This window comes from Procambarus clarkii, unplaced genomic scaffold (genome assembly GCF_040958095.1).
Source record: "Procambarus clarkii isolate CNS0578487 unplaced genomic scaffold, FALCON_Pclarkii_2.0 HiC_scaffold_521, whole genome shotgun sequence".
In the NCBI taxonomy this organism is placed as follows: Eukaryota; Metazoa; Arthropoda; class Malacostraca; order Decapoda; family Cambaridae; genus Procambarus; species Procambarus clarkii.
The window spans coordinates 47,031-72,500 of record NW_027189554.1 but is presented as its reverse complement, the minus strand read 5'-3'; the positions used below and the strand labels follow the sequence as shown (position 1 = coordinate 72,500).

At 43.6% G+C, this 25,470-nt stretch overlaps 5 protein-coding genes across 5 annotated transcripts; all 5 read right to left on the bottom strand.

The window, feature by feature from the left end:
• Positions 1-4,351: 4,351 nt before the first annotated feature.
• On the bottom strand, positions 4,352-6,088 carry LOC138361624 (110 kDa antigen-like). Its single transcript, XM_069320850.1, has 2 exons — positions 5,938-6,088; positions 4,352-4,668 (listed from the first exon to the last, which is right to left on the bottom strand). Exons 1-2 carry the CDS (start codon positions 6,086-6,088, stop codon positions 4,352-4,354), a joined length of 468 nt encoding a protein of 155 aa, XP_069176951.1.
• Positions 6,089-13,676: 7,588 nt separating this feature from the next.
• Positions 13,677-14,869, bottom strand: LOC138361623 (110 kDa antigen-like). The gene is made up of 2 exons (XM_069320849.1): positions 14,798-14,869; positions 13,677-14,075 (listed from the first exon to the last, which is right to left on the bottom strand). Exons 1-2 carry the CDS (start codon positions 14,867-14,869, stop codon positions 13,677-13,679), a joined length of 471 nt encoding a protein of 156 aa, XP_069176950.1.
• A 597-nt stretch (positions 14,870-15,466) lies between these two features.
• Positions 15,467-15,892, bottom strand: LOC138361622 (110 kDa antigen-like). Its single transcript, XM_069320848.1, has one exon. It carries the CDS (start codon positions 15,890-15,892, stop codon positions 15,467-15,469), a length of 426 nt encoding a protein of 141 aa, XP_069176949.1.
• Positions 15,893-17,283: 1,391 nt separating this feature from the next.
• LOC138361621 (110 kDa antigen-like) lies at positions 17,284-17,637 on the bottom strand. The gene has a single exon (XM_069320847.1). It carries the CDS (start codon positions 17,635-17,637, stop codon positions 17,284-17,286), a length of 354 nt encoding a protein of 117 aa, XP_069176948.1.
• Positions 17,638-20,341: 2,704 nt separating this feature from the next.
• LOC138361620 (110 kDa antigen-like) lies at positions 20,342-21,123 on the bottom strand. Its single transcript, XM_069320846.1, has 2 exons — positions 20,950-21,123; positions 20,342-20,623 (listed from the first exon to the last, which is right to left on the bottom strand). The coding sequence occupies exons 1-2, from the start codon at positions 21,121-21,123 to the stop codon at positions 20,342-20,344; spliced, it is 456 nt and encodes a 151-aa protein (XP_069176947.1).
• Between the last annotated feature and the right edge of the window lie 4,347 nt (positions 21,124-25,470).

The window sequence follows — 25,470 nt, the reverse complement described above, 5'->3', positions numbered from 1 at the left end:
CCTACAAAAGGGTCTGATGGTGTAGACCCTACAATGTTCTCTCACATTGACAGTGGCTTGATGAAAAACGCAGACTAACCTCACACTTATCTGGCGCCCTCGGGAAGAGGAGATATTTGAGATGTATATATATCTCGAAGTCTCTACTTCTTTTGTAGGGTCTGATGGTGTAGTGGGTTAAAGCGTACTAGTTATGGCAGCTACTGGAAGGTAGTTGTGCTTTCTGGGTTCGAGTCCCACTGGTGGGTGTTGTCCAAAGATTATATATATATATATATATATATATATATATATATATATATATATATATATATATATATATATATATATATATATATATATATATAGTCAGGGTTCACCCCCTTCCTACCTGTGGTTGGGGTCGTCCCGTGGGTCTTAGCCCCTCAGTACCGGGCGCCACTGCTCGCGCTTGGGCTCCCCCAGTCAACTAAGGGCTAGCCTTACACCCTTAGAGAGTGGGGAGGTTCAAGCCTCCTATGACTCACCTAAACCTGCCCGTCCTTACACTGGAACGCTCTCTTGGATATCTGGTCTACTCAAGTCGCCAGCTGGGTGTTTATACTTATGTCCCAGCAACACGTCAGTGGTCTTAATGGTTATCTTAATCAAGGATGCAATATCATGTGCAGTACAAAGTGTCACTAATGGTCTCATAAATATATATATAGATCTAGAGAATGGAGGCTCACTTAAATTCATCAGTTAGTTTAAAAGTTTACTGAAGCAAAAGAATATATACACATATAATTGTATAAAGAAATATCAAAAGGGGGATATCGTTCGCTGGTGGCAACACTCGTTGTGGCACGGCTTCTGGCAACACAGTTAGCTGACTGGATCCACCTTTCAGGCGGTGAGCACAAACCTTGCGCCTCTGGCAACACGATCAGCTGATACCTCTAACTGTCAGAACGTCGTGACTTTACCATGCCTCTAGCAATGCGATCAGCTGGGCGCTTCAGAGTTCGTTGTTGGCTCTTTGCACGCCAGCTACCACCTTCAGGATCACTAACATCCCCGCCTTAATGCTCACACACACCAACTCTTGCCTAAATGAGCTCTTGGCTCCTAGCCTAATATTCTGTCACTTAAGAGATTAAAATGATGAGTAGAAATGTTTACAACATATACGCTAGCTCACCTAGATCAAAATTGGTAAAGGGAGGGATAATTATCTACCTTATTTCACTCCAACCATGAAGCTGACTCGTCCTCTGTTGAGGGATGTTGAGGTTCCTGGTCCAGGCTTCTGGTCTCCTGATGAACAGTTCCCACACACACACAGGTTCCTCCCTCGTCCTCGTGGCAACGCGTCTTCACCATGCTCACACTTAATAGGTACTGCCTTCCTCCTCCTATTATTCGGGGTACTGATGACAGGTACCTCTGTCATCATCCTCACTCTCACTGGCACTGTTGACACCTCGCAGTCCAGCACAGCTTTCCCTCGCCTCACTGCCAGTAGACTTGGCCCGGCCGTAGCTTTTCGCTTGATGTGTAATACTGGTCCTCTGGCCGTCCCAGACGTCACCAGCCCAACGTTCCCTCTGCTGCTGACTCTTGATAGAGCTCTTAGCTCTCTAATCCGGCCCGTCCTTGCTTCTGGGCACTCCACAGAAGTTGGATGGCTTCTCAGACTGTCTGCAGAATCGAAGCGAAGCTTAAATCTACTGGTAAGGGCTCTCTAGATCCGGAGCTCAACCGAGCGCGTTTTCCCTCTTTGACGGCTCGTGACGTACTCTTCCCGCCCAGGTTCCAGCCGCCTCGGGAGCTCTCTGCCTCATGACGTCACACCGCCCGAGGGCTCTCGTCATTGGTCACTTCCGGCATGTGACCTCACCTGGCCAATCAGATGCAGGGAAGCGTCACGACGTCTTGGCGGGAAACAGGATTGATAAAATTGAGCTGTCTTGGCGGGAAACAGGATAGCTCGGCACTGTCTTGTTCCCCCAAAAGGCGTAAGCCCCCTTCATTATTGAACTTAGCTGGCCATTTTACAGCGAGCTTAATCACGCTCAACGCTTGTTGTTGCTTGGTGTTGACTTCTTAATGTGTAGTGCCTCGCAAACGTCAAGCCGCCTGCTATCACTGTATCTATCGATGATTTCTGTGTTGTTTGCTAAGATTTCTCTGGTGATGGTTTGGTTGTGGGAAGAGATTATATGTTCCCTAATGGAGCCCTGTTGCTTATGCATCGTTAAACGCCTGGAAAGAGATGTTGTTGTCTTGCCTATATACTGAGTTTTTTGAGGCTTACAGTCCCCAAGAGGGCATTTGAAGGCATTGACGACGTTGGTCTCTTTTAAAGCGTTCTGCTTTGTGTCTGGAGAGTTTCTCATGAGTAGGCTGGCCGTTTTCTTGGTTTTATAGTAAATCGTCAGTTGTATCTTCTGATTTTTGTCTGTAGGGATAACGTTTCTATTGACAATATCTTTCAGGACCCTTTCCTCCGTTTTATGAGCTGTGGAAAAGAAGTTCCTGTAAAATAGTCTAATAGGGGGTATAGGTGTTGTGTTAGTTGTCTCTTCAGAGGTTGCATGGCGTTTCACTTTCCTTCTTACGATGTCTTCAACGAAACCATTGGAGAAGCCGTTGTTGACCTGCCTTACCCTACAGAGTTCTTCGTCGACTTGCTTCCATTCTGAGCTGTGGTCTGAGAGCACGGTCGACATAAGCGTTAACAACACTCCTCTTGTACCTGTCTGGGCAGTCACTGTTTGGCATTGAGGCACATTCCTATGTTTGTTTCCTTTTGTGTAGACTGCAGTGTGGAAACCTCCGCTCCTTTCCATGACTGTACATCTAGAAAGGGCAGCTTCCCATCCTTCTCCATCTCGTAAGTGAGACGCAACACAGAATTCTGCTCAAATGCCTCCTTCAGCTCCTGCAGATGTCTGACATCAGGTACCTGTGTAAAAATGTCGTCAACATACCTGCAGTATATGGCCGGTTTAAAGTTCATGTCAACTAAGACTTTTTGCTCGATTTTACCCATGTAGAAGTTCGCAAACAGGAAACCTAGGGAAGAACCCATGGCGACCCCATCTACTAGCTTATTCATGTGCCCATCTGGGCTCAAGAAGGGTACCTCTTTAGTACAAGATTGGAGTAGTTTCCTTAGAATGTTTTCTGGTATGTCAAGAGGAGTATAGGCCGGATCATGATACACTCTGTCCGCTATCATCCCGATTGTTTCATCCACAGGTACGTTGGTAAACAGTGACTCTACGTCCAACGAGGCTCATATCCCTGTGGCCCGTGTTCCCCGCAGTAAGTCAACAAATTCCTTTGGAGACTTCAGGCTGAAGGCGCAAGGGAAATAAGGAGTCAGCAAGTCGTTGAGTCGTTTCGCCAGTCTGTACGTGGGTGTGGGTATCTAGCTGATGATTGGCCGAAGTGGGTTTCCAGGCTTATGTGTCTTGACATTTCCATACGCGTATCCAGGTTTATATTCCCCAATAATCTTTGGCAGGTGGAGTCCGGATTTCTTGGCGTTCACAGTTTCGATTAATTTGTTGATCTTTGCTTTCAATTCGGATGTAGTGTCGTTCGTTACCCTGTGGAATTTAGTTTGGTCAGAGAGTATGAGGATCATTTTCGCCAGATATTCGTCTTTTTTAAGAATGACATATACGACGTATACGTACACGAATGACGTTCAGAGGCCTCAGTAGTCAATGTTTCTCGAGGCAGTTCAAAGGTCTCAGTTTGTAATGTTCCTGTAGACATTATTCTGTAACATGTAACAATAGACATGTTTCTGTAAAAAGCCTCAGTTTGTAATGTTTTTTGAGTCAGTTCAGAGGCCTCAGTTTATAATGTTTCTTCAGGCAGTTCAGAGGCCCTGGTTTGTAATAATTCTTTAGATAGTTCAGAGTCCTCAGTTGTTAGTGTTTCTCGAGGCAGTTCAAAGGTCTCAGTTTGTAATGTTTCTTGAGGCAGCTCAGAGAACTCGGTTGTTAATGTTTGTTAATGTTTCTTGAGGCAGTTCAGAGGCTCTAGTTTGTAATAATTCCTTAGACAGTTCAGAGGCCTCAGTTGTTAATGTTTCTCGAGGCAGTTCAAAGGACTCAGTTTGTAATGTTTCTTGAGGCAGCTCAGGGAACTCGGATGTTAATGTTTCTTGAGGCAGTTCAGAGGCCTCAGTTTTTATTGTTTCTTGAGGCAGTTCGGAGGCCTCAGTTTGTAATGTTTCTTGAGGCAGTTCAGAGGCCTCAGTTGTTAATGTTTTTTGAGGCAGTTCAGAGGTCTCAGTTTGTAATGTTTCTTGAGGCAATTCACAGGCCTCGGTATGAAATGTTTCTTGACGCAGTTCAGAGGTCTCGGTTTGTCATGTTTTTTGAGGAAGTTCAAAGGCCTCAGTTTGTAATGTCTCTTGAGTCAGTTCAGAGGCCTTAGTTTGTAATGTTTCTTGAGGCATTTCAGAGGCCCCGGTTTGTAATGTTTCTTGAGGCAGTTCAGAGGCCTCAGTTGTTAATGTTTCTTGAGGCGGTACAGAGGTTTCAGTTTGTAATGTTTTTTGAGGCAGTTCAGAGGCCTCAGTTGTTAATGTTTCTTGAGGCTGTTCAGAGGCCTCAGTTTGTAATGTTTCTTGAGGCAGTTCACAGGCCTCGGTTTGTAATGCTTCTTGAGGCAGTTCAGAGGTCTCTGTTTATAATGTTAGAACATAAGAACATAAGAACAAATGTAACTGCAGAAGGCCTATTGGCCCATACGAGGCAGCTCCTATTCTATAACCACCCAATCCCACTCATATACTTGTCCAACCCGTGCTTGAAACAATCGAGGGACCCACCTCCACAATGTTACGCGGCAATTGGTTCCACAAATCAACAACCCTGTTACTGAACCAGTATTTACCCAAGTCTTTTCCTAAATCTAAACTTAATCCAATTTATATCCATTGTTTCGTGTTCTGTCCTGTGTTGATACTTTTAATACCCTATTAATATCCCCCGGTTATGTCCATTCATCCACTTGTAACCTCTATCATGTCACCCCTAACTCTTCGCCTTTCCAGTGAATGCAACTTAAGCTTTGTTAATCTTTCTTCATATGAAAGATTTTCTAATTTGGGGAATTAACTTAGTCATCCTACGCTGGACACGTTCAAGTGAATTTATATCCATCTATAATATGGCGACCAAAACTGAACTGCATAATCTAAATGGGGCCTAACTAGAGCAAGATATAGCTTGAGAACCACACCAGGTGTCTTGTTACTAACGCTGCGATTAATAAATCCAAGTGTCCGATTTGCCTTATTACGAACATTATGCATTGATCCTTTTGTTTTAAATTCTTACTAATCATAACTCCAGATCCCTTTCGCAATCCGACTTCGCAATCACAACACCATCTAGCTCGTATCTTGTAACTCTATCATCATTACCTAACCTCAGAACTTTACATTTATCAGCATTAAACTGCATCCTGCCAATCCTTTGACCATTTTCAAAACCCTATCTAGATCAACTTGAAGTGATAGTGAGTCTCTCCTCCGAATTAATTTCCCTACCGATTTTCGTATCATCGGCAAATTTGCAAATGTTGCTACTCAAACCTGAATCTAAATCATTTATATATATTATAAACAACAGAGGTCCCAGGACAGAGCCTTGAGGCACTCCACTTACAACATTTTCCCACTCTGACTTGATTCCATTTATACTAACTCTCTGTTTCCTTTTGGTATAGCCATGCCCTAAATGTTTCTTGAAACAGTTCAAAAGACTCAGTTTGTAATGTTTTTGAGTCAGTTCAAGAGGCCTCAGTTTTTAATGTTTCTTGAGGCAGTTTCGAGGAACTGGTCTGTAATAATTCTCTAGGCAGTTCAGAGGCCTTAGTTGTTAATTTTTCTCGAGGCAGTTCATAGGTTCTCAGTTTGTAATATTTCTTGAGGCAGGTTCAGAGAACTTCGGTTGTTAATGTTTCTTGGAGGCAGTTCAGAGGCCTCAGTTTTTATTGTTTCTTGAGGCAGTTCAGAGGTCTCAGTTTGTTTTGTTTCTTGAGGCAGGTCACAGGCCTCGGTATGAAATGTTTCTTGACGCAGGTCTCGGTTTGTCATGTTTTTTGAAGAAGTTCAAAGGCCTCAGTTTGTAATGTCTCTTGAGTCAGTTCAGAGACCTCAGTTTTTAATTTTCTTGAGACATTTCAAAGGCCCCGGTTTGTAATGTTTCATGAGGCAGTTCAAAGACCTCAGTTGTTGATGTTTCTTGAGGCAGTTCAGAGGTCTCGGTTTGTAATGTTTCTTGAGGAAGTTCAAAAGCCTCAGTTTGTTATGTTTTTTTGAGTCAGTTCAGAGGCCCTCAGTTTTTAATGTTTCTTGAGGCAGTTCAGAGGCCCTAGTTTGTAATAATTCTTTAGACAGTTCAGAGTCCTCAGTTGTTAATGTTTCTCGAGGCAGTTCAAAGGTCTCAGTTTGTAATGTTTCTTGAGGCAGCTCAGAGAACTCGGTTGTTAATGTTTCTTGAGGCAGTTCAGAGGCCTCAGTTTTTATTGTTTCTTGAGGCAGTTCGGAGGCCTCAGTTTGTAATGTTTCTTTAGGCAGTTCAGAGGCCTCAGTTGTTAATGTTTTTTGAGGCAGTTCAGAGGTCTCAGTTTGTTTTGTTTCTTGAGGCAATTCACAGGCCCTGTGAATTTGAGTTCACAGGGCCTCAGGGCATACTCAAGAAACGCCAGAAAACATCTGGCGTTTCTTGAGTATGAATTGCTTCTTGACGCAGTTCAGAGGTCTCGGTTCGTCATGTTTATTGAGGAAGTTCAAAGGCCTCAGTTTGTAATGTCTCTTGAGTCAGTTCAAAGGCCTCAGTTTTTTTTTTTTATTATTTTTTTTTTTACATGCAAGCATGCGTATAATGTACAATAAAAACAGAACAAATATAACATAGAACAAAAGTACAAAGCACACACATGTACAATGACAAAGGAACAAATCAAGAGAAGACCAGCCAGAAGGGCTGACTACAAAACAAAAATGCATATACAAACATAACACAAATATAAACACAGCGTAAGACAAACATAAGGGAAAACCCCAGGACAAAATGCACAAAAACAAATCTGCTAACACCTCAAACACATACAGAGAGGCGAAACATACATATAAGGACAATAACAATAAAGAAAACAGATCCGCCATAACAAGCGGAAGGCAAAACATAACAAAGAGCACACGCCAACAGCCTGAAGGGCACACTATAGACAAACAAGCGCACACGACATCCACAACCGAACACACAAACGCATAGGAACCGCACACCCCCCAACTAGCCATACAAGAAAACCCACAATACAAACCGGAGCACGCAGGAACCGGGAAACAATATCCACCCCACCCACTCACATACACACCCCACAGCCAGGCAACACAAAATACATAGAAATCACTTGCGAGGAACCTCGTGAGAAATGTACTTCTCCGGGAAAAGATCACGAGGATATTTCGCCTTGTAAGCTTCCCAGACTAAATCTTCAAGGTCGGTAGGGTTTTTGATCCCCCGCTCTCGAGCGGGTATCATAAACTCGGGAACATCTATATCTGGCGGCATCGGCCAACGCCTAAGGTCACTGACGCAAGTCGCATAACGAGGCTGGGGAGCGCCAACCACGCCCTTCGAGGAAGCAGATGACACCGGAGAAGCGGACGAGGGTCGCCGAGCCTGCCACGCCTTCGCCATCGGAGCAGGTGCCGGACGCTGAGACGATAGCACTTCCACGGATACCGCAGGAGACACAAAAGGGACTGCAGGAAACGGAAGAGGCGGCAAGACCGCTGCCGAGGAAACGGGTAACGAGGAAGGGGCCACAGAACATTCAGAGCGAGCATCCTTTCTCAACATCACCACCAGGCCACCCCGCTCACCACCAACTACAGCAGGGGGACCCACCGCCCACGAAGAACCGGAGCCATCCGACGCGGGCAACGCACCTGAAGCAGGATCCTCGGACACCGGACCAGAAGTTGAGGCCGAAACGCCGGCATCCTCAGGCAAGTGTACCTCCGCCACCACCGTAGTGTGCACCACATCCGGAGCCACTCCACCGTCAACGGAAGGACGACACTCGTCGAATTCGCCAACTTCAGCCCACGCAGAAGAACGCCGGGAACGCTTAGGCTCGGGCCTGACATCATCAGACCCGGAGGCAGACTCAGCGACCCGCGCAGCACCAACCGAGCGAACCGACGCACGCCGCAGGACGACAGCCTCCTCAACCACACGGGGCACCAGGCCAGGCACAGGAGGGAATGCCGGATCCACCTCAGCTCCCAGCACAGCCGGAACAGACGGCGAGGGCGCAGGGACCGGGACAGACACAGCAGAGGAAGAACTGGAAGGCAAGGGGTCCGAGCAAACGGCAGGCGGAAGAGGCTCAGGGACACCAGCCGGAGCACTAGGCGAGGACCCAACCTCCGGAGGAGATGCGGCAACAACACGGGGTGCAACAGGCGGAGCAACAGCTGCTACAGAGGGCACCTCCTCAGCCGAAGAGACGTCCATACCCACCGAATCATCCCCCACAGGAAGGGGCGGAAAATCCTCCTCACTGAAGAGATTCACTGGTGCAACAGCAGGCGCAGAACAGTCAGCAGCCTGATGGCCCAAAAGACCACAACGATAACACGTCCGCGGCTGACGGGCGTAAAACACCCGAACGTTGTACCCCATAAGGCGCACAGAGGACGGAATATCCGCCCGGAGTCTCATGCCCAGGGTGCGAATGTTAGACCTCACACCCTTAAGAGGACTAGAAGACACCACGTTCACTCTCACACTAACAACTGCGCCAAACCGGCCGAAATACCGCCGTAGCAGAGCCTCTGGAAACTCCAAGGGAGCCCCATGCACACTGATGTAAGTAAGTGCACCACTTCTATCCGAGAGGGTGACAGTGCCCGCACCATCCGGCAGGGGCAGTGTCCGCCCCTCGTATCGCCGAAGAAAAACGCGATACGCCACCTCCTCTGCAAACTACACAATTGCCCTACGGGCCGTTACCAACTCGACCCCATAAATCGCAAACACAGGGACAGAGAGTATTTCACAAGCCAGTGCAATCTTCGGGTAACCAGCCCGCACAGAGAACTCTAGTCCCACAGATTGAGCCCGGACGACAGGGGTTAGAGGAACCCCCATCGTAACGCCACGTCAGCACAGGCGAGTAGAGACACATCCGCCCCCAACCAGCCGAAACAGGCAAACAACACCAACCGCTGGAGCGCCGATTCAACACGTCTGCCCCGTACCGAAGCTAGGGCCAGACTCAAGGCCTCAGTTTGTAATGTTTCTTGAGGCATTTCAGAGGCCCCGGTTTGTAATGTTTCTTGAGGCAGTTCAGAGGCCTCAGTTGTTAATGTTCCTGAGGCAGTTAAGAGGTTTCAGTTTGTAATGTTTCTTGAGGCAGTTCAGATGCCTCAGTTGTTAATGTTTCTTGAGGCAGTTCAGAGGCCTCATTTTGCAATGTTTCTTGATGCAGTTCAGAGGCCTCGGTTTGTATGTTTCTTGAGGCAGTTAAGAGGTCTCGGAATGTCATGTTTTTTGAGGCAGCTCAAAGGCCTCAGATTGTAATGTTTCTGAGCCAGTTCTGAAGCCTCAGTTATTAATATTTCTTGAGGCATTTCAGAGGCCCTGGTTTGTAATGTTTCTTGAGGCAGTTCAAAGGCCTCAGTTGTTAATGTGTCTTGAGGCAGTTAAGAGGTCTCAGAGGCCTCTGTTTCTGGAGGTCTCAGTTTGTAATGTTTTTTGGGGCAGTTCAGTGGCCTCAGTTGTTAATGTTTCTTGAGGCTGTTCAGAGGCCTCAGTTCGTAATGTTTCTTGAGGCAGTTCACAGGCCTCAGTTTGTAATGTTTCTTGAGGCAGTTCAGAGGTTTCTGTTTCTAATGTTTTTTGAAGCAGTTCAAAAGCCTCAGTTTGTAATGTTTTTATGAGTCAGATCTGAGGCCTCAGTTTGTAATGTTTTTTTGAGTCAGATCTGAGGCCTCATTTATAAATGTTTATTGAGGCAGTTCAGAGGTTTCAGTTAGTAATGTTTCTTGAAGCAGGTCAGAGGCCTCAGTTGTTAATGTTTCTTGAGGCAGCTAAGAGGCCTCATTTTGCAATGTTTCTTGATGCAGTTCAGAGGTCTCGGTTTGTAATGTTTCTTGAGGCAGTTAAGAGGTCTCGGTTTGTCATGTTTTTTGAGGAAGTTCAAAGGCCTCATTTTGTAATGTCTCGTGAGTCAGTTCAGAGGCCTCAGTTTTCAATATTTCTTGAGGGATTTCAGAGGCCTCAGTTTGTAATGTTTCTTGAGGCAGTTCAGAGGTCTCGGTTTGTAATGTTTCTTGAGGTAGTTCAAAAGCCTCAGTTTGTAATGTTTTTTGAGTTAGTTCAGAGGCCACAGTTTTTAATGTTTCTTGAGGCAGTTCAAAGGTCTCAGTTTGTAATGTTTCTTGAGGCAGTTCAGAGGTCTCTGTTTGTAATGTTTCTTGAAGCAGTTCAAAAGCCTAAGTTTGTAATGTTTTTTGATTCAGTTCAGAGGCCTCAGTTTTTAATGTTTCTTGAGGCAGTTATGAGGCCCTGGTTTGTAATAATTTGTTAGACAGTTCAGAGTCCTCAGTTGAATGTTTCTCGAGGCAGTTCAAAGGTCTCAGTTTGTAATGTTTCTTGAGGCAGCCCAGAGGCCTCAGTTGTTAATGTTTCTTGAGGCAGTTCAGAGGTCTCAGTTTTTAATGTTTCTTAAGGCAGTTCAAAGGCCTCGGTATGTAATGTTTCTTGAGGCAGTTCAGAGATCTCTGTTTTTAATGTTTTTTGATTCAGCTCAGAGGCCTCAGTTAATAATGTTTCTTGAGGCAGTTATGAGGCCCTGGTTTGTAATAATTCGTTAGACAGTTCAGAGTCCTCAGTTGTTAATGTTTCTCGAGGCAGTTCAAAGGTCTCAGTTTGTAATGTTTCTTGAGGCAGCTCAGAGGCCTCAGTTGTTAATGTTTCTTGAGGCAGTTCAGAGGTCTCAGTTTTTAATGTTTCTTAAGGCAGTTCACAGGCCTCGGTATGTAATGTTTCTTGAGGCAGTTCAGAGATGTCTGATTTTAATGTTTTTTGATTCAGCTCAGAGGCCTCAGTTTTTAATGTTTCTTGAGGCAGTTATGAGGCCCTGGTTTGTAATAATTCGTTAGACAGTTCAGAGTCCTCAGTTGTTAATGTTTCTCGAGGCAGTTCAAAGGTCTCAGTTAGTAATGTTTCTTGAGGCAGCTCAGAGAACTCGGTTGTAAATATTTCTTGAGGCAGTTCAGAGGCTTCAGTTTTTATTGTTTCTTGAGGCAGTTCGGAGGCCTCAGTTTGTAATGTTTCTTGAGGCAGTTCAGAGGCCTCAGTTGTTAATGTTTCTTGAGGCAGTTCAGAGGTCTCAGTTTTTAATGTTTCTTAAGGCAGTTCACAGGCCTCGGTATGTAATGTTTCTTGAGGCAGTTCAGAGATCTCTGTTTTTAATGTTTCTTGAGGCAGTTCAGAGGCCGTGGTTTGTAATCTTTCTTGAAGCAGTTCAGAGGCCGTGGTTTGTAATGTTTCTTGAAGCAGTTTAGAGGTCTCTGTAGTGTTTCTTGAAGCAGTTCAAAAGCCACAGTTTGTAATGTTTTTTGAGTAAGATCAGAGGCCTCTGTTTGAAATGTTTCTTGAGGCCTTTCAGATGCCTCAGTTTGCAATGTTTCTTGAGGCAATTCAGAGGCCTCGGTTTGTAACGTTTCTTGAGGCAGTTAAGAGGTCTCTGATTGTCATGTTTTTTGAGGCCGCTCAAAGACCTCAGATTGTAATGTTTCTGAGTCATTTCTGAAGCCTCAGTTTTTAATGTTTCTTGAGGCATTTCAGAGACCCTGGTTTGTAATGTTTCTTGAGGCAGTTCAGAGGCCTCAGTTGTTAATGTGTCTTGAGGCAGTTAAGAGGTCACAGAGGCCTCTGTTTCTGGAGGTCTCAGTTTGTAATGTTTTTTGAGGCAATTCAGAGGCCTCAGTTGTTAATGTTTCTTGAGGCTGTTCAGAGGCCTCAGTTTGTAATGTTTCTTGAGGCAGTTCAGAGGCCTCGGTTTGTAATGTTCCTTGAGGCAGTTCAGAGGCCCTGGTTTGTAATAATTCTCTAGGCAGTTCATAGGCCTCAGTTGTTAATGTTTCACGAGGCAGTTCAAAGGTCTCAGTTTGTAATGTTTCTTGAGGCAGTTCAGAGGCCTCAGTTTTTATTGTTTCTTGAGGCAGTTCGGAGGCCTCAGTTTGTAATGTTTCTTCAGGCAGTTCAGAGGCCTCAGATGTTAATGTTTCTTCATTCAGTTCAGAGGTCTCAGTTTTTTATGATTCTTGAGGCAGTTCACAGGCCTCGGTTTGTCATGTTTTTTGAGGAAGTTCAAAGGCCTCAGTTTGTAATGTCTCTTGAGTCAGTTCAGAGGATTCGGTTTGTAGTGTTTCTTGAGGCAGTTCAGAGGCCTCAGTTTTTAAGGTTTCTGGAGGACGTTAAGAGGCCTCAGTTTGTAATGTTTCTTGAGTCAGTTCAGTTTCCTCAGTTTTTAATATTTTTGAGACATTTCAGAGGCCTCATTTTTCAATGTTTCTTGAGGCAGTTCAGAGGCCCTGGTTTGTAATGTTTTATTTATTGAATTATTTATTTATGTATATACAAGAAGGTACATTGGGATTTTGAGGATACACAAAATGGTAATTACAATCTTGTAAAGCCACTAGTACGCGTAGCATTTCGAGCAGGTCCTTAATCTTAGAAAATTTAAGTAGGTAAATACTTTCAAAATTTTTTAAAAATTATAACAGTTACAAGGCAAGAAAAAAATGAGTGAAAATTGTAGGTATTTTAAAGCACATAGGTAGCTCAGATTGATTGCAATGACAGCTTGAATGGTAGTTGACAAAAATTGGTAGGCACAATACAGCATATGGCTAGCACATAAAAGAAGACAGCAATGAACACAATGAAAAAGTTGTTTGGGTTAAGTACATGAAAATTGGGAGATTGGGTAACACTAGTTACAGAGCAAATTTAAAGCTCAGTGTAGGAAACTAAGAAGATGAAATTAGGTACTTTTTGGTTTTGCTTTTAAATAAGGCAAAAGTTTGACAGCTTTTCAATTCACTAGAGAGTGAGTTCCAGAGACTAGGTCCCTTAATTTGCATAAAGTGTTTACACAGATTAAGTTTGACCCTGGGGATATCAAAAAGATATTTATTTCTGGCGTGGTGATAATGGGTCCTATTACATCTGTCCAGGGAGAGTTTCAGAGCATGGTTTGCATTTAATAACGGGGTTTTGTAAATGTAGTTGACACAAGAGAATGTGTGGAGGGAGTTAATATTTAGCAAGTTTAGGAATTTAAACAATGGAGCTGAGTGTTGTCTGAAAGCAGAGTTAGTTATTGTTCTGATATCAGATTTTTGCTGGGTGATGATGGGCCTAAGGTGGTTTGCAGTGGTAGACCCCCATGCACAGACACCATAATTAAGATAGGGGTAGATTAGTGCATAATATAGTGAGAGGAGAGCAGAGTTAGGAACATTATATCTTTTTTTAGAAAGTATACCAACTGTCTTAGAGACTTTCTTAGTTATGTGTTGAATGTGGGTGCTGATGTTGGGTCTCTTATCTAGGAATAGACCAAGAAACTTGCCATCATTTTTTTTACTGGTGTTAATGTTGTCTATCTGTAGCTGTTTCTTGAGGCAGTTCAGATGCCTCAGTTGGTAATGTTTCTTGAGGCAGTTCAGAGGTCTCAGTTTGTAATGTTTCTTGAGGCAGTTCAGATGCCTCAGTTGTTAAAGTTTCTTGAGGCAGTTCAGAGGCCTCAGATTGTAATGTTTCTTGAGGCAGTTCCGAGGCCTCAGTCTGCAACGTTTCTTGAGGCAGTTCAGAAGCCTCGGTTTGTAATGTTCCTTGAGGCAGTTCAGAGGCTTCAGTGTTTTCTTGAGGCAGTTCAGAAACCTCAATATGTAATGATTCTTGAGGGTGTTCAGAGGCCTCAGTTTGTAAGTTTTGATGAGGCAGTTCCGAGGCCTCAGTTTGTAATGATACTTGAAGCAGTTCAGAGGCCTCGGTATGTAATGTTTCTTAAGGCAGTTCAGAGTCCTCAGTTTCTAATGTTTCTTGAGGCAGTTCAGAGTCCAATGTTTGTAATGTTTTTTGAGGTAGTTCAGGGGCCAAAGTTTGTAATGTTTCTTGAGGCAGTTCAGAGGTCTCAGTTTGTAATGTTTCTTGTGGCAGTTCAGAGATCTCAGTTTGTAATGTTTCCTGAGGTAGTTCAAAAGCCTCAGTTTGTAATGTTTCCTGAGGCAGTTCAAAGGCCTCTGTTTGTAATGTTTCTTGAAGCATTTCAGAGGTCTCAGTTTGCAATGTTTCTTGAGGCACTTCAGAGGCCTAAGTTTTTATTGTTTCTTGAGGCAGTTTGGAAACCTCAGTGTAATGTTTCTTGAGGCAAGTCAGAGGCCTCGGTTTGTAATGTTTCTTGAGGTAGTTAAGAGGCCTCAGTTGCAATGTTTCTTGAGGCACTTCAGAGGCCTCAGGTTTTAATGTTTCTTGAGGCAGTTCAGAAACCTCAGTGTGTAATATTTTTCGAGGCAAGTCAGAGGTCTCGGTTTGTAATGTTTCTTGAGGCAGTTCAGAGGTCTCAGTTTGTCATGTTTCTTGAGGCAGTTCAGAGGTCTCAGTTTGTAATGTTTCTTGAGGCAATTCAGAGGCCTCGGCTCTTAATGTTTCAAGAGGCAGTTCAGGGGCCTCAGTTTTTATTTTTTCTTGGGGCAGTTCAGAGGTCTCACTTTGTCATGTTTCTTGAGGCAGTTCAGAGGCCTCGGTTTGTGTTGTTTCTTGAGGCAGTTGAGAGGCCTCATTTTGTAATGTTTTATGAGGCAGTTTAGAGGTCTCGATTTGTAATGTTTCTCGAGGTAGTTCAAAGGCCTCGGTTTGTAATGTTTTTTGAGGCAGTTCAGAGGCCTCATTTTGTAAAGTTTCTGTAGTCAGTTCTGAATCCTTTGTTTGTTGAGGCAGTTCAGAGGCCTTATTTTGCAATGTTTCTTGAGGCAGTTAAGAGTCCTCAGTTTGTAACGTGTCTTGAGGCAGTTCAGAGTCCTCAGTTTGTAATGTTTCTGGAGGAAGTTCTGAATCCTTTGTTTGTTGAGGCAGTTCAGAGGCCTCAGTTTGTAATGTTTCTGGAGGAAGTTCTGAATCCTTTGTTTGTTGAGGCAGTTCAGAGTCCTCAGTTTGTAATGTTTCTGGAGGAAGTTCTGAATCCTTTGTTTGTAATTTTTGTTGAGGCATTTTAGAGGCCTCAGTTTGTAAAGTTTCTTGAGGCAGTTCAGAGGCCTCGGTTTGTAATGTTTCTTGGCGCATTTCTTTGACCTCAGTTTTTATTGTTTCTTGAGGCAGTTCAGAAACCTCAGTTTGTAATGCTTCTTATGGCAGTTCAGAGTCTCAATTTGTAATGTTTCTTAAGGTAATTCAGATTTCTCAGTTTGTAATGATCCTGGAGGACGTTCTGAATCCTTTGTTTTTAATGTTTGTTGAGGCAGTTCAGAGGTCTCAGTTTGTAATGTTTCTGGAGGAAGTTCTGAATCCTTTGTTTGTAATTTTTGTTGAGGCATTTTAGAGGCCTCAGTTTGTAAAGTTTCTTGAGGCAGTTCAGAGGCCTTAGTTTTTAATGTTTCTTGAGGCAGTTCGGAGGTTCTGGGTTGTAATTTTTCTTCTGGCAGTTCAGAGACCTCAGTTGTTAATGTTTCTTGAGGGAGTTCAGAGGTCTCCGTTTGTAATGTTTCATGAGACACTTCAGAGGCCTCGGTTGTTAATGTTTCTTGAGGCAGTTCAGCGGTCTCAATTTGTAATGTTTCTTGTGGCAGTTCAGAGGCCTCAGTTTTCATTGTTTCTTGATCAGATTAGAGGCCTCAGTTTTCATTGTTTCTTGATCAGATTAGAGGCCTCAGTTTGTAATGTTTCTTGAGCAGTTCAGTTCAGAGGTCTCGGTTTGTAATGTTTCTTGTGGCAGTTCAGAGGCCTCAGTTTTCATTGTTTCTTGATCAGATTAGAGGCCTCAGTTTGTAATGTTTCTTGAGGCAGTTCAGAGGTCTCGGTTTGTAATGTTTCTTGAGGTAGTTCAGTGGCCTCGGTATGTAAAGTTTCCTGAGATCGTTCAAAGACCTCAGTTTGTAATGTTTCTGGAGGCAGTTCTGAATCCTTTGTTTGTACTTTTTGCTGAGGCAGTTCTGAGGCCTTGGTTTGTAATGTTTCTTGAGACATTTCAGAGCCTTCAGTTTGTAATCTTGATATCTTGAGGTTATCTTGAGATGATTTCGGGGCTTTTAGTGTCCCCGCGGCCCGGTCCTCGACGAGGCCTCCACCCCCAGGAAGCAGCCCGTGACAGCTGACTAACACCCAGGTACCTATTTTACTGCTAGGTAACAGGGGCATAGGGTGAAAGAAACTCTGCCCATTGTTTCTCGCCGGCGACCGGGATCGAACCCGGGACCACAGGATCACATGTCGAGCGTGCTGTCCGCTCGGCCGACCGGCTCCCCGGTCGTTTCTTACGGCAGTTCAAAGGAATCAGTTTGTAATGTTTCTTGAGTAAGTTCAGGGACTTCAATTTTTAATGTTTCTTGAGGCAGTTCAGAGGCCTCGGTTTGTGTTGTTTCTTGAGGCAGCTGAGAGGCCTCATTTTGTAATGTTTTATGAGGCAGTTTAGAGGTCTCGATTTGTAATGTTTCTTGAGGTAGTTCAAAGGCCTCGGATTGTAATGTTTTTTGAGGCAGTTCAGAGGCCTCATTTTGTAAGGTTTCTGGAGTCAGTTCTGAATCCTTTGTTTGTTGAGGCAATTCAGAGGCCTTATTTTGTAATGTTTCTTGAGGCAGTTAAGAGTCCTCAGTTTGTAACGTGTCTTGAGGCAGTTCAGAGTCCTCAGTTTGTAATGTTTCTGGAGGAAGTTCTGAATCCTTTGTTTGTTGAGGCAGTTCAGAGGCCTCAGTTTGTAATGTTTCTGGAAGAAGTTCTTAATCCTTTGTTTGTTGAGGCAGTTCAGAGTCCTCAGTTTGTAATGTTTCTGGAGGAAGTTCTGAATCCTTTGTTTGTAATTTTTGTTGAGGCAGTTCAGAGGCCTCAGTTTGTAAAGTTTCTTGAGGCAGTTCAGAGGCCTCGGTTTGTAATGTTTCTTGGCGCATTTCTTTGACCTCAGTTTTTATTGTTTCTTGAGGCAGTTCAGAAACCTCAGTTTGTAATGCTTCTTAAGGCAGTTCAGAGTCTCAATTTGTAATATTTCTTAAGGTAATTCAGATTTCTCAGTTTGTAATGATCCTGGAGGACGTTCTGAATCCTTTGTTTGTAATGTTTGTTGAGGCAGTTCAGAGATCTCAGTTTGTAAAGTTTCTTGAGGCAGTTCAGAGGCCTTAGTTTTTAATGTTTCTTGAGGCAGTTCGGAGGTTCTGGGTTGTAATGTTTCTTCTGGCAGTTCAGAGACCTCAGTTGTTAATGGTTCTTGAGGGAGTTTAGAGGTCTCCGTTTGTAATGTTTCATGAGACACTTCAGAGGCCTCGGTTGTTAATGTTTCTTGAGGCAGTTCAGCGGTCTCAATTTGTAATGTTTCTTGTGGCAGTTCAGAGGCCTCAGTTTTCATTGTTTCTTGATCAGATTAGAGGCCTCAGTTTGTAATGTTTCTTGAGGCAGTTCAGAGGTCTCGGTTTGTAATGTTTCTTGAAGTAGTTCAGTGGCCTCGGTATGTAAAGTTTCCTGAGATCGTTCAAAGACCTCAGTTTGTAATGTTTCTGGAGGCAGTTCTGAATCCTTTGTTTGTACTTTTTGTTGAGGCAGTTCTGAGGCCTTGGTTTGTAATGTTTCTTGAGACATTTCAGAGCCTTCAGTTTGTAATCTTGATATCTTGAGGTTATCTTGAGATGATTTCGGGGCTTTTAGTGTCCCCGCGGCCCGGTCCTCGACCAGGCCTCCACCCCCATTAAGCAGCCCGTGACAGCTGACTAACACCCAGGTACCTATTTTACTGCTAGGTAACAGGGGCATAGGGTGAAAGAAACTCTGCCCATTGTTTCTCGCCGGCTCCCGGGATCGAACCTGGGACCACAGGATCACATGTCGAGCGTGCTGTCCGCTCGGCCGACCGGCTCCCCGGTCGTTTCTTACGGCAGATCAAAGGAATCAGTTTGTAATGTTTCTTGAGTAAGTTCACGGACTTCAATTTTTAATGTTTCTTGAGGCAGTTCCGTGACCCCGGTTTGTAATGTTTCTTGAGGCAGTTCAGAGGCCTCGGTTTGTAATGTTTCTTGAGGCAGTTCAGAGTCTTCGGATGTTAATGTTTCTTTAGGCAGTTCAGAGGCCTTAGTTGTTAATGTTTCTTGAGGGAGTTCAAAAGCCTCGGTTTCTAATGTTTCTTGAGACAGTTCAGAGCCCTCAGTTTGTAATGTTTCTTGAGGCAGTTCAGAGTCCTAAGTGTGTAATGTTTCTCGAGGCAGTTCAGAGGCCTCGGTTTGTAAAGTTTCTTGATGCAGTTCAGAGGCCTCGGGTTTATTGTTTCTTGAGGCAGGTTACAGGCCTCAGTTTCTAATGTTTCTTGAGGCAGTTCAGAGGTCTCTGTTTGCAATGTTTATTGAGGTAGTTCAGAGGTCTCGGTTTGTAATGTTTCTTGAGACAGTTCGGAGGCCCTGGTTTGTAATGTTACTTCAGGCAGTTCAGAGACTTCAGTTGTTAATGTTTCTTGAGGGAGTTCAGAGGTCTCCGTTTGTAATGTTTCATGAGGCACTTCAGAGGCCTCGGTTGTTAATGTTTCTTGAGGCAGTTCAGAGGTCTCAATTTGTAATGTTTCTTGTCGCAGTTCAGAGGCCTTAGTTTTCATTGTTTCTTTATTAGATTAGAGGCCTCAGTTTGTAATGTTCTTGAGGCATTTCAAAGGCCTCAGTTTGTAATGATTCTTGAGTCAGTTCAAAGACCTCAGTTTGTAATGTTTCTTTAGGCAGTTCAGAGGTCTCGGTTTGTAATGTTTCTTGAGGCAGTTCAGAGGCCTTAGTTGTTAATCTTTCTTGAGTGAGTTCACAGGCCTCGGTTTGTAATGTTTATTGAGGCAGTTCAGAGGCCTCAGTTTTCATTGTTTCTTGATCAGATTAGAGGCCTCAGTTTGTAATGTTTCTTGAGGCAGTTCAGAGGTCTCGGTTTGTAATGTTTCTTGAGGCAGTTCAGAGGCCTCGGTTGGTAATGTTTCAAATAGCAGTTCAGAGGCCTCAGTTTTTATTGTTTCTTGAGGCAGTTCATAAACCTCCATTTGTAATGTTTCTTGAAGCAGTTCAGAGGTCTCAGTTTATAATGTTTCTTCAGGCAGTTCAGAGGCCTAAGTTTTTATTGTTTCTTGAGGCAGTTCATAAACCTCCATTTGTAATGTTTCTTGAAGCAGTTCAGAGGTCTCGGTTTGTCATGTTTCTTGAGGCAGTTCAGAGGCCTTAGTTGTTAATGTTTCTTGAGGCAGTTCGGAGGTTCTGGGTTGTAATGTTTCTTCTGGCAGTTCAGAGACCTCAGTTGTTAATGTTTCTTGAGGGAGTTCAGAGGTCTCCGTTTGTAATGTTTCATGAGACACTTCAGAGGCCTCGGTTGGTAATGTTTCTTGAGGCAGTTCAGCGGTCTCAATTTGTAATGTTTCTTGTGGCAGTTCAGAGGCCTCAGTTTTCATTGTTTCTTGATCAGATTAGAGGAGTCAGTTTGTAATGTTTCTTGAGGCAGTTCAGAGGTCTCGGTTTGTAATGTTTCTTGAGGCAGTTCAGAGGCCTTAGTTGTTAATGTTTCTTGAGGCAGTTCAGAGGTCTCGGTTTGTAATGTTTCTTGAGGCAGTTCAGAGGTCTCGGTTTGTAATGTTTCTTGAGGTAGTTCAGTGGCCTCGGTATGTAAAGTTTCCTGAGATCGTTCAAAGACCTCAGTTTGTAATGTTTCTGGAGGCAGTTCTGAATCCTTTGTTAGTACTTTTTGTTGAGGCAGTTCTGAGGCCTTGGTTTGTAATGTTTCTTGAGACATTTCAGAGCCTTCAGTTTGTAATCTTGATATCTTGAGGTTATCTTGAGATGATTTCGGGGCTTTTAGTGTCCCCGCGGCCCGGTCCTCGACCAGGCCTCCACCCCCAGGAAGCAGCCCGTGACAGCTGACTAACACCCAGGTACCTATTTTACTGCTAGGTAACAGGGGCATAGGGTGAAAGAAACTCTGCCCATTGTTTCTCGCCAGCGCCCGGGATCGAACCCGGGACCACAGGATCACATGTCCAGCGTGCTGTCCGCTCGGCCGACCGGCTCCCCGGTCGTTTCTTACGGCAGTTCAAAGGAATCAGTTTATAATGTTTCTTGAGTAAGTTCACGGACTTCAATTTTTAATGTTTCTTGAGGCAGTTCCCTGGCCCCGGTTTGTAATGTTTCTTGAGGCAGTTCAGAGGCCTCGGTTTGTAATGTTTCTTGAGGCAGTTCAGAGTCTTCGGATGTTAATGTTTCTTTAGGCAGTTCAGAGGCCTTAGTTGTTAATGTTTCTTGAGGGAGTTCAAAAGCCTCGGTTTCTAATGTTTCTTGAGACAGTTCAGAGCCCTCAGTTTGTAATGTTTCTTGAGGCAGTTCAGAGTCCTAAGTGTAATGTTCTGAATTCTTTGTTTGTAATTTTTATTGAGGCAGTTCAGAGGCCTCAGTTTTTATTGTTTCTTGAGGCAGTTCAGAGACCTCAGTTAGTAATGTTTCTCGAGGCAGTTCAGAGGCCTCGGTTTGTAAAGTTTCTTGATGCAGTTCAGAGGCCTCGGGTTTATTGTTTCTTGAGGCAGGTTACAGGCCTCAGTTTCTAATGTTTCTTGAGGCAGTTCAGAGGTCTCTGTTTGTAATGTTTATTGAGGTAGTTCAGAGGTCTCGGTTTGTAATGTTTCTTGAGACAGTTCGGAGGCCCTGGTTTGTAATGTTACTTCAGGCAGTTCAGAGACTTCAGTTGTTAATGTTTCTTGAGGGAGTTCAGAGGTCTCCGTTTGTAATGTTTCATGAGGCACTTCAGAGGCCTCGGTTGTTAATGTTTCTTGAGGCAGTTCAGAGGTCTCAATTTGTAATGTTTCTTGTCGCAGTTCAGAGGCCTTAGTTTTCATTGTTTCTTTATTAGATTAGAGGCCTCAGTTTGTAATGTTTCTTGAGGCATTTCAAAGGCCTCAGTTTGAAATGTTTCTTGAGGATGTTCAGAGGCCTCGGTTGTTAATGTTTCTTGAGGCAGTTCAAAGTCCTCAGTTGTAATGATTCTTGAGTCAGTTCAAAGACCTCAGTTTGTAATGTTTCTTTAGGCAGTTCAGAGGCTTTAGTTGTTAATGTTTCTTGAGGGAGTTCATAGGTCTCAGTTTGTAATGTTTCCTGAGACAGTTCAGAGCCCTCAGTTTGTAAGGTTTCTTGAGGCAGTTCAGAGTCTTAAGTTTGTAATGTTCTGAATCTTTTGTTTGTAAGTTTTTCTTGAGGCAGTTCAGAGGCCTCAGTTTTTATTGTTTCTTGAGGCAGTTCAGAGACCTCAGTTTGTAAAGTTTCTCGAGGCAGTTCAGAGGCCTCGGTGTGTAAAATTTCTTGAGGCAGTTCAGAGGCCTCCGTTCTTAATGTTTCAAGTGGCAGTTTAGAGGCCTCAGTTTTTATTGTTTCTTGAGGTAGATTAGAGGCCTCAGTTTCTAATGTTTCTTGAGGCAGTTCAAAGGCCTTGGTTTTTAATGTTTCTTGAGGCAGTTCAGAGGCCTAAGTTTTTATTGTTTCTTGAGGCAGTACATAAACCTCCATTTGTAATGTTTCTTGAAGCAGTTCAGTGGCCTCGGTGTGTAATGTTTCCTGAGGTAGTTCAAAGACCTCAGTTTGTAATGTTTCTGGAGGCAGTTCTGAATCCTCTGTTTGTAATTTTTTTTGAGGCAGTTCAGAGGCCTTGGTTTGTAATGTTTCTTGAGACATTTCAGAGCCTTCAGTTTGTAATGTTACTTACGGCAGTTCAAAGGCCTCAGTTTGTAATGTTTCTTGAGTAAGTTCAGAGACTTCAATTTTTAATGTTTCTTGAGGCAGTTCCGAGGCCCCGGTTTGTAACGTATCTTTAGGCACTTCAGAGTCCTTAGTTGTTAATGTTTCATGAGGGAGTTCACAGGCCTCGGTTTGTAATGTTTATTGAGGCAGTTCAGAGGCCTCAGTTTACATTGTTTCTTGATCAGATTAGAGGCCTCAGTTTGTAATCTTTCTTGAGGCAGTTCAGAGGTCTCGGTTTGTAATGTTTCTTGAGGCAGTTCAGAGGCCTCGGTTGGTAATGTTTCAAATAGCAGTTCAGAGGCCTCAGTTTTTATTGTTTCTTGAGACAGTTCATAAACATCCATTTGTAATGTTTCTTGAAGCAGTTCAGAGGCCTCAGTTTCTAATGTTTCTTCAGGCAGTTCAGAGGTCTAAGTTTTTATTGTTTCTTGAGGCAGTTCATAAACCTCCATTTGTAATGTTTCTTGAAGCAGTTCAGAGGTCTCGGTTTGTAATGTTTCTTGAGGCAGTTCAGAGGCCTTAGTTTTTAATGTTTCTTGAGGCAGTTCGGAGGTTCTGGGTTGTAATGTTTCTTCTGGCAGTTCAGAGACCTCAGTTGTTAATGTTCCTTGAGGGAGTTCAGAGGTCTCCGTTTGTAATGTTTCATGAGACACTTCAGAGGCCTCGGTTGTTAATGTTTCTTGAGGCAGTTCAGCGGTCTCAATTTGTAATTTCTTGTGGCAGTTCAGAGGCCTCAGTTTTCATTGTTTCTTGATCAGATTAGAGGCCTCAGTTTGTAATGTTTCTTGAGGCAGTTCAGAGGTCTCGGTTTGTAATGTTTCTTGAGGTAGTTCAGTGGCCTCGGTATGTAAAGTTTCCTGAGATCGTTCAAAGACCTCAGTTTGTAATGTTTCTGGAGGCAGTTCTGAATCCTTTGTTTGTACTTTTTGTTGAGGCAGTTCTGAGGCCTTGGTTTGTAATGTTTCTTGAGACATTTCAGAGCCTTCAGTTTGTAATCTTGATATCTTGAGGTTATCTTGAGATGATTTCGGGGCTTTTAGTGTCCCCGCGGCCCGGTCCTCGACCAGGCCTCTACCCCCAGGAAGGAGCCCGTGACAGCTGACTAACACCCAGGTACCAATGTTACTGCTAGGTAACAGGGGCATAGGGTGAAAGAAACTCTGCCCATTGTTTCTCGCCAGCGCCCGGGATCGAACCCGGGACCACAGGATCACATGTCCAGCGTGCTGTCCGCTCGGCCGACCGGCCCCGGTCGTTTCTTACGGCAGTTCAAAGGAATCAGTTTGTAATGTTTCTTGAGTAAGTTCACGGACTTCAATTTTTAATGTTTCTTGAGGCAGTTCAGAGGCCTCGGTTTGTAATGTTTCTTGAGGCAGTTCAGAGTCTTCGGCTGTTAATGTTTCTTTAGGCAGTTCAGAGGCCTTAGTTGTTAATGTTTCTTGAGGGAGTTCAAAAGCCTCGGTTTCTAATGTTTCTTGAGACAGTTCAGAGTCTTCGGATGTTAATGTTTCTTTAGGCAGTTCAGAGGCCTTAGTTGTTAATGTTTCTTGAGGCAGTTCAGAGGCAGTTTGTAATGTTTCTTGAGGCAGGTTACAGGCCTCAGTTTCTAATGTTTCTTGAGGCAGTTCAGAGGCCTCTGTTTGTAATGTTTATTGAGGTAGTTCAGAGGTCTCGGTTTGTAATGTTTCTTGAGACAGTTCGGAGGCCCTGGTTTGTAATGTTACTTCAGGCAGTTCAGAGACTTCAGTTGTTAATGTTTCTTGAGGGAGTTCAGAGGTCTCCGTTTGTAATGTTTCATGAGGCACTTCAGAGGCCTCGGTTGTTAATGTTTCTTGAGGCAGTTCAGAGGTCTCAATTTGTAATGTTTCTTGTCGCAGTTCAGAGGCCTTAGTTTTCATTGTTTCTTTATTAGATTAGAGGCCTCAGTTTGTAATGTTTCTTGAGGCGTTTCAAAGGCCTCAGTTTGAAATGTTTCTTGAGGATGTTCAGAGGCCTCGGTTGTTAATGTTTCTTGAGGCAGTTCAAAGGCCTCAGATTGTAATGATTCTTGAGTCAGTTCAAAGACCTCAGTTTGTAATGTTCTTTAGGCAGTTCAGAGGCTTTAGTTGTTAATGTTTCCTGAGGGAGTTCATAGGTCTCAGTTTGTAATGTTTCCTGAGACAGTTCAGAGCCCTCAGTTTGTAATGTTTCTTGAGGCAGTTCAGAGTCTTAAGTTTGTAATGTTCTGAATCTTTTGTTTGTAAGTTTTTCTTGAGGCAGTTTAGAGGCCTCAGTTTTTATTGTTTCTTGAGGCAGTTCAGAGACCTCAGTTTGTAAAGTTTCTCGAGGCAGTTCAGAGGCCTCGGTGTGTAAAATTTCTTGAGGCAGTTCAGAGGCCTCGGTTCTTAATGTTTCAAGTGGCAGTTCAGAGGCCTCAGTTTTTATTATTTCTTGAGGTAGGTTAGAGGCCTCAGTTTCTAATGTTTCTTGAGGCAGTTCAAAGACCTTGGTTTTTAATGTTTCTTCAGGCAGTTCAGAGGCCTAAGTTATTATTGTTTCTTGAGGCAGTACATAAACCTCCATTTGTAATGTTTCTTGAAGCAGTTCAGTGGCCCTTGGTGTGTAATGCTTCCTGAGGTAGTTCAAAGACCTCAGTTTGTAATGTTTCTGGAGGCAGTTCTGAATCCTCTGTTTGTAATTTTTTTTGAGGCAGGTTCAGAGGCCTTGTTTGTAATGTTTCTTGAGACATTTCAGAGCCTTCAGTTTGTAATGTTACTTACGGCAGTTCAAAGGCTCAGTTTGTAATGTTTCTTGAGTAATTTCAGAGACGTCAATTTTTATGTTTCTTGAGGCAGTTCCGAGGCCCCGGTTTGTAACGTATCTTTAGGCACTTCAGATGTCCTTAGTTGTTAGTTTCATGAGGGAGTTCATAGGCCTCGGTTTGTAATGTTTATTGAGGCAGTTCAGAGGCCTCAGTTTACATTGTTTCTTGATCAGATTAGAGGCCTCAGTTTGTAATCTTTCTTGAGGCAGTTCAGAGGTCTCGGTTTGTAATGTTTCAAATAGCAGTTTCAGAGGCCTCAGTTTTTATTGTTTCTTGAGGCAGTTCATAAACATCCATTTGTAATGTTTCTTGAAGCAGTTCAGAGGCCTCAGTTTCTAATGTTTTCTTCAGGCAGTTCAGAGGTCTAAGTTTTTATTGTTTCTTGAGGCAGTTCATAAACCTCCATTTGTAATGTTTCTTGAAGCAGTTCAGAGGTCTCGGTTTGTAATGTTTCTTGAGGCAGTTCAGAGGCCTTAGTTTTAATGTTTCTTGAGGCAGTTCGGAGGTCTGGGTTGTAATGTTTCTTCTGGCAGTCAGAGACCTCAGTGTTTAATGTTCCTTTGAGGGAGTTCAGAGGTCTCCGTTTGTAATGTTTCATGAGGACACTTCAGAGGCCCTCGGTTGTTAATGTTTTCTTGAGGCAGTTCAG